The 7,419-nt window shown below is 38.5% G+C and overlaps 1 protein-coding gene across 3 annotated transcripts; it reads left to right on the forward strand.

The window, feature by feature from the left end:
- Positions 1 to 327: 327 nt before the first annotated feature.
- LOC149154708 (actin-7-like) lies at positions 328 to 6,087 on the forward strand. 3 transcript variants are annotated; one of them, XM_089440593.1, is made up of 6 exons: positions 328 to 828; positions 3,807 to 3,850; positions 3,936 to 4,006; positions 4,182 to 4,575; positions 4,889 to 5,502; positions 5,636 to 6,087. In XM_089440593.1, the coding sequence occupies exons 3-6, from the start codon at positions 3,947 to 3,949 to the stop codon at positions 5,699 to 5,701; spliced, it is 1,134 nt and encodes a 377-aa protein (XP_089296719.1). In that variant the 5' UTR covers positions 328 to 828; positions 3,807 to 3,850; positions 3,936 to 3,946; the 3' UTR covers positions 5,702 to 6,087. The 3 variants fall into 3 exon arrangements, with proteins under 3 accessions (XP_089296719.1, XP_089296718.1, XP_089296717.1); XM_089440592.1 differs by lacking the exon at positions 3,807 to 3,850 and having other exon boundaries at positions 3,924 to 4,006; XM_089440591.1 differs by lacking the exon at positions 3,807 to 3,850 and having other exon boundaries at positions 335 to 828.
- Positions 6,088 to 7,419: the final 1,332 nt, after the last annotated feature.

Consider the following 7,419-nt stretch of genomic DNA (forward strand, 5'->3'; position numbering starts at 1 on the left):
AACCACTTTTAGGCGTTGAGACAATTCCTCTATCTCCATAGATTGACTTTTTCTTACTTTCTCAAATTTATTTAACTAATTCTAATAAATTATGATTTAATTTTTTATAATATTGTTTGACTTTATAATATAAAATATATTATAAAATAAGTATTTATACCACTTACGTAAATTGTGCTTAAAATAAAATAAAATAAAATAAAATAAAGAGAATTTGAACTACCGAACTTCGTAGTTTCACTAGTTTCAAACTAAGTGGCCCAAAGAAAATGCGTTTTGAGCATCGTTTATCAAAGCGATGCATGATGCAACTGTCAGACATGATTCTCATAACTATTACCCGGCACCTTGTTGGCGCAATCATGTTCCATTACACACCCACTAGACATTTCCCAACTGGGCGGACCATGCCCAAGTGGAGCAGAAATTACAGACTAGCATCCAAAGCAAATCTAATGGAAGGCACTTTCTCCAACAACTTGGAGATGCTGGACACCGAGGAATGTTTGATATGACATGAACCCAGGAAAAAGGAGGAAAAGCTTCCCAATACCTGGTCCCATCCCTTCTTTTCCGATTAAATATTCGCAAAACCATTTTGCAAGCTTCAATCCACCCTGTTTCTCTGATTTTTGCTTAATAAATAATTTTGAATTACACTTTAATTTGGCCGGATTTTACTCCACTCAATGATCTAATCCATTTGAATTCGTTTGTTTATGTATATATACCTCAACATCTTCTCCTCCCTGTATCTCGCGAGCCAGCCAAAGAAAGGAGAAGGTTATAGGCATAGCAGGCGAACCAGAACCAGATCTTCAATTTAAGGTTAAACTCGTTGTCTTTTTTCCATTTTCCATTTTTTCTTTTGGTTAAGGGTTACTGTAATTAAATACTCTCATAGATAAACTCTGGAGGCTCTAATGATACAGAGCTTAGATCACATTGCGAACATCTGGTTATGCTAAGATTAATGTCACTAGCAACATTGTGAAATTTTATGTTAATATGACTGTGGAGAATGCATCCTAGTCTTAACATGCATTGTTTGTCAATGAGCATTTTGAAGGCTCAATACAGAGACACTGTTAGGCTACTTGAATTTGAAAGACCTCATTATCATTTTAGAACCTGGACTCATCATGGATCTTAGAATTCTGCTTCCCGGTTGGATGTTTACTACTGAATCCTAAAATGTTAAAGCTTGCGGGTGGCTTTGATTCACAAGCTGATTGTGTTCCTGCTGCAATTCCTTTTTTCGTCCACTGGTTTATTGGAAGCCTTTAAATGCCTCCACCGCCTACCACTTCTTATCAAGAGGTGCGATGGCGTTTCCAATCCTGGGCGTGTGACCACCTGGCTTGACCTAACGGCTCAATCGCTTAACAACGGTGCCCTTGAAAGAGTGCACTAGCGACTTTTCTGAGGAATTCGAACCCTGGTGGGTGTTATAACAGCACCGTACTTTCACTAGCCCAGTTGACTAATCTTTGGTCCATTCGACCTCAAAGAGTGTTTGATCTCTTTCAGAATGATCGATCTCTTCTAGAATTCTTGTCACGGATTATACTAAATATGTGATTCTCTCATTAGGAGCTGTTGTGCTGCAGCAATTTGTTATTATTGGCATCGATTGGTTTGCATCCTGACAAGTTCTAGGCCATTTGTATCCAGCTAAGTGATTGATCTTGTCCTTCATGCTCTGTGGTTTTTCATATTGCATTTGCACCCCACTGGATTAGAGATCAGGCTGTGCTGCAGCAATATCTCATTATTGGCATCGATTGATTTGCATCCTGACGAGTTGTAGGCCATTTATATTGACCGAAGTGATTGGTTTTGTCCTTCATGATCTTTGGTTTTGCATATTGCATTTGCATCAATGGATTGAAGATCAATCTTTACCCTGACTGGCTGTCTGCGAATTGGGACTGTGTAACCGTATTTTTCCTATTATATTTGATTTTGTATGCACAAAAAATGACAATTCTCCCTCCATGTGAAAATCCATTGATTTTGTGAATGGCTCTCTCAAAAGGCATGGTATGTTTGTGTCCGCCAATCTCAATGTGAAAAAGAAGAAAGTGTTAATCTTCAATTTGATTTATTGCAGTCAAGTTTTCCGGAAACTTTGATCAGCTGATGCAAAAAACAGTTTGTTCAATGGCTTGAATGTACTACATTTGTATATTGAAGAATACACTGTTAGATGGCAGACATTTTCCACCTGTTAATTCATTCAAAGCTTCCCCTTTCACATGTATGGTGAATTATGTGTTTTATTCTTATGAGTATTCATTGAGAACATGGGCAATAAAAAACACTATACCTTCAATGTCTCTTAGGAACTTACGCTTGGAGAAACTTTGCTCATGGAACACTAGGGCCACAATTTTCCTCATGTTCTCCCATAAAGTATTGAATATAAATCTGCTATTTTCGCTGAATATACAATTATTGTAATGTTATTCCATAGGGCTGGCTAAGACAGAGAGTAGCACATGAGCATCTGGCATGGTTTAAGTTTTACAATTCTTGGATGGATCACCTCAACAAAACAATTCAAATATGTTCTGAAAAGTGAATATTTGTCTACCAAGATCTGAACAAAGCAGGTGCCAATTGGGACATCCATAGATATGCCACTTTGTGGCCAAGTTATGGAGGCTTTGTAGCTAAGTTGCATGGGAACACATCCCCAGCCCTAGACTCCTAGATGGCCAGAACTGGGGACGTCCCTGTACTGCATAGTACATACGCCTGTACCAATTCTGGGACGTCCAGGCGAAATCTTCCCCAAATCAAGGCAAAATCTAAATAGAGTAACCCTAAATCCTGTTTTTGAATGCCAGAAACAGTATCGATCTTGCACATCAATATGTTTAGAACTGGCATTTATTTTTCCAGAGCGGGCAAAAATCTGCTGAAAAATAACGGAAAACAGCCACCTTGCTACAGCTAGTGCAAGCTTCCCTCTCATATGCAATCCCGAGCTGGCAGATTCATAGGTCTTTCTTTTCCCATCTCACGCACAACTAAGTAGCACCAAAAGCCTGGTCATTGCCTAATAAGGGTATTCCACACTGCACAGACAGAATTCCCCCGGTTTATGTTGGCGCATCCCTAAGGTTCCCTCTCAGGTATTAGTTACCCTACTACATTTACTTAGCAAACCAGAGGTACTTTTACAGTTTACCTCGTACTCCTGGAGGAACTGGAAATATATATATGTTGCTGTACCCATACCCTGCATACTCTATTTTTGAAGGCCTGTACCCACGCTGGAGATCCCTCTACCTAAGGCTCCATACAACTTAGCCTTGTAGGTTAATGCTAAAAAAATAGGTTAATTTTCGTTAGTGAGCTCTATCAATTGATTAGGACCGTTACGTTTTGGGATACAGGTTTGATACATTACTTTCGATTCAGTGAAAATTTATGCTTTTGTCGTATGTAGTATATGTCTTGCTTAGACTCCTGCAATTTATAAAGTACTTAATAAATGTGTATTTTTTTCCTGTGGCCGTCCCATTTTCAAATCACATATACAGCTTCTTAACGCATGACCTCCATCAGTGAGTTGGGTTTTATTGGAGTTATTGTGGTCTGAATCTCTGATGTGTTAGTAGCATTTGCTTCTGTTCTGATTTCATGGTAATTTGAGTGTTGTCCTTTCCTCCTTGAGAGTAACATTGTGCTCAATGTATTTGTTTGGAGATTGTTAGCGTTTAGGATTTTATCTATCAAGGATAGATTTTCACTTGATAGCACTTTAGCTATTGATATGCTGCAATTTTGAATTCCAGCGATCAACAAATTTTGGTGCTGCTTGTTATTTTTAGTTTGCCAGGTATTGTAGTAGCTTTTTGCACTATATTTTGGATTTTTCCATTCCAATTTCTTTCCTAATTTGTTTAAATTAGTTTGCCTTGTAGTGAACAAAATAATGGCCGATACAGAGGATATTCAACCGCTTGTCTGTGACAATGGGTCCGGAATGGTTAAGGTCAGTGCACTACTCCATATGTACCTGCAGTGGATACGCTGTCACCTACAAACCATCTTTTTTATTTACAATTGTTCTCCAATCTTCTACTTTGTAATATCATTAGTCTATTATGTATGACTCCTCATTAGCTTCCTCTTTTTGTTGTTCTCGTGCTTCTTTTATTCTTTTACAGGCTGGATTTGCGGGAGATGATGCTCCTAGGGCAGTGTATCCCAGTATTGTGGGTCGACCACGCCATACTGGAGTCATGGTTGGAATGGGACAGAAAGATGCTTATGTAGGGGATGAAGCTCAATCAAAGAGAGGTATCCTTACTTTAAAGTACCCAATCGAGCATGGGATTGTGACCAACTGGGATGACATGGAGAAGATTTGGCATCACACATTCTATAATGAACTTCGAGTTGCCCCGGAGGAGCACCCTGTACTACTTACCGAAGCACCTTTGAATCCCAAGGCCAACAGGGAGAAGATGACTCAGATTATGTTTGAAACCTTCAATGTACCGGCCATGTATGTTGCCATTCAGGCTGTGCTGTCCCTATATGCAAGCGGGCGTACAACTGGTAGGTGTACTAAATAGCGCTTCACTGAGGAATCACTTCAATTTTTTTTTTATACGGGGCATGTTTAATTGCCTACCATGAAATGTATCTTGGTCTAGTGGTTTGCAGGTGGCACCTGCATATCATTATTGATGACCTAAATTTGTGATGAGTCCCCACACACACAATATGGGCTTCAATTCCAATGAGTTTTACCAACAAAGTAGAGTTTTGTCCGTGATTTGAGGAGCTTGGCTTTAGTGGTAATTCTGGTTCCCTTTTAAGTAGAGCTCTACTTGGATTGCCATTTTTGACTATGCATTTCTTGTCACAGGTATTGTTCTCGACTCTGGAGATGGTGTTACACACACTGTGCCAATTTACGAAGGGTACGCCCTTCCACATGCTATTCTTAGGTTAGATCTTGCTGGGAGAGATTTGACAGATGCTCTGATGAAGATACTGACTGAAAGGGGCTACTCATTCACCACTACAGCAGAGCGTGAAATTGTACGTGACATGAAAGAGAAGCTTGCTTATGTAGCCCTTGACTATGAGCAAGAACTTGAAACATCGAAGAGTAGTTCTTCACAAGAAAAGAATTATGAGCTTCCTGATGGACAGGTCATTACCGTTGGTGCTGAGCGTTTCAGATGTGCTGAGGTTTTGTTCCAGCCATCTCTCATTGGAATGGAAGCGGCGGGTATCCATGAGACTACATACAATTCCATTATGAAATGTGATGTGGATATCAGAAAAGATCTCTATGGAAACATCGTTCTTAGTGGTGGTTCTACCATGTTTCCTGGTATAGCTGATCGTATGAGCAAAGAGATCACTGCACTTGCTCCCAGTAGCATGAAAATCAAAGTTGTAGCACCCCCTGAGAGGAAGTACAGTGTTTGGATCGGAGGTTCTATCTTGGCATCTCTTAGCACATTTCAGCAGGTTATTCTCTACTTTCTACATGCGGAACTTGAGGTTCTTGTTTGGTTTGGTGGTATTTAATGTGGTTTGCAATATATAAATATTATTTCTTTGATTGTATATTTAACCATGCCTTGATCGTTTTTGTATGCAGATGTGGATTGCCAAGACCGAGTATGAGGAGTCAGGTCCCTCAATTGTCCACAGAAAGTGTTTTTAAACAGAGTGCTCTATTGATTATGCTTTATGATTGGTCTTTAGATATTGTGAGGGTGGAAGACAAGATTACCGAGATTTTGATTTAGTATCATGCTTTAGGATTTGCATCTGTATAGTTGAATTCTAGGAATTCTTAAGGACCGTCTTCTCATATCTGTTTTCATGCCATTGTCATGGGGAGACAACTTTGTTCTTATGCCGACGTTTCGACATCGAAACTTCTCGCCATTATTCTTTCTAAATTTTGCAATGGTAATTGGGATAAAAGTTATAGTTTTTTTTTAGATATGACGGTCAATTATTTGTTTGAGATATTTAAATTTAGCCATGGTTAAATCGTCAATCTAAATGGTACATTATTCAAAAAATATTGTACTTTTATTTTAAGGTCAGCTCTACTGTGGATGAATGATATTGTACTTTTATTTTAAGGTCAGCTCTACTGTGGATTGCAACTTATGTGGTCACTTCCTACAATTCCTTCTCCCATGGAAAATATTGTTTCTTTTATGCTTTTTAGGCAAAGTTTGTGCTCTTCCACTTCAAAATATGCGCTTTACCTATACAACTTGCCTGTCAGCTAAATAAGTTCAATTTTATAAGAGCAAAAATAAGTAATTTGCTAGTGATTCCCATCGTAAGCACTATTCAAGTTACGAACCCTGTGAAATTGGGTAATTATCCGGGGATGTTCCAAAGGTTGCGCAACTATTTTTGAGAAGTTTGAAACGTGGATCCATTTCTTTCTTTTGAATGATTAACTGAATTTATAAGTGTTCAACTCTACCAAGCTGTCAATGATTTTGGGCAATGCCATTATGCAACTGGATGATTATATCATGTGTTTAGAAAAAGAAATCGCATTACCTCAATATACCAGAGTCCCTTTGAAAATACAATAATTTTGAGTCTGATTACCAGAGGTTTGGACCACTTAGCATATCAACTCATCACCGCATCATGATGACATTTACAATGAAAAAGCATCATACCCTTGCCCTCACAGTCACAACATTTTCACCCCCAGCTCGGCCATGCAACATAATTTTGGATCAGTTGATGATGTCATTGCCCTTTGTAAGTTGGGACATGATGGTGCATCGAAGAATTGTTAGGGTACATTATGTATCCATGGATGACATATTTTGTATATACAAGTAAATTGGTTCTAGCTTGGGAGGTTACAAGGAGAAGTTATTATCCTCCCCACAGGTACAGATATTGTCTGTGGCTTGTTTGCCTTTTGTGAGCCAATTTTGGGCTGAGAAAGTGCCAGCAAAAGAAACAAAATCCTGTGATCCTACAAAATTTATACAGTACTAAAGCAAAAAAAATACCAGAAAAGGTGCAATTTGCTATTCCATACACTTAAATTTTCTTGCTAGCTGTTTAGAAAAATGGTGAATTGTCAAAGAGCATTCAGCTAGCCACCTGAGTAAGAAGTTCAATATTCAAACTAAGGGATCAAAGCTGATCATGTAGAAAAGTGTTTCAATCACCAGAAACAAACATTCGAAATCTTCACTGTCGTAACTTTCTAATTTGTGGCTAATCAGTCACTTTCCTCAATTGTCATTTGGATGTAAGATGGGAGTCAGTTAACATGTATCATGTGCTTGTTAGAAACTTTATGATTAACACATTTACTATGATCTTCAAGTTTCGAGTTCATGTGTGTAGTTTACATGTGATTACTAGTTAGTTTACATGTCTTTAGTG

Source organism: Pinus tabuliformis, chromosome 9 (assembly GCF_031772625.1).
Source record: "Pinus tabuliformis cultivar Carrire ecotype Pingquan chromosome 9, CPIR1, whole genome shotgun sequence".
Lineage (NCBI taxonomy): Eukaryota > Viridiplantae > Streptophyta > Pinopsida > Pinales > Pinaceae > Pinus > Pinus tabuliformis.

What these genes read in the sequence shown, in the direction of transcription:
- LOC149154708 (XM_089440593.1), top strand. Translation starts at nt 3,947, where the DNA reads ATGGCCGATACAGAGGATATTCAACCGCTTGTCTGTGACAATGGGTCC. An exon ending in ATGGGTCCGGAATGGTTAAG is followed by an intron (nt 4,007 to 4,181) that starts GTCAGTGCACTA and finishes ATTCTTTTACAG; the next exon opens with GCTGGATTTGCGGGAGATGA. An exon ending in TGCAAGCGGGCGTACAACTG is followed by an intron (nt 4,576 to 4,888) that starts GTAGGTGTACTA and finishes TTCTTGTCACAG; the next exon opens with GTATTGTTCTCGACTCTGGA.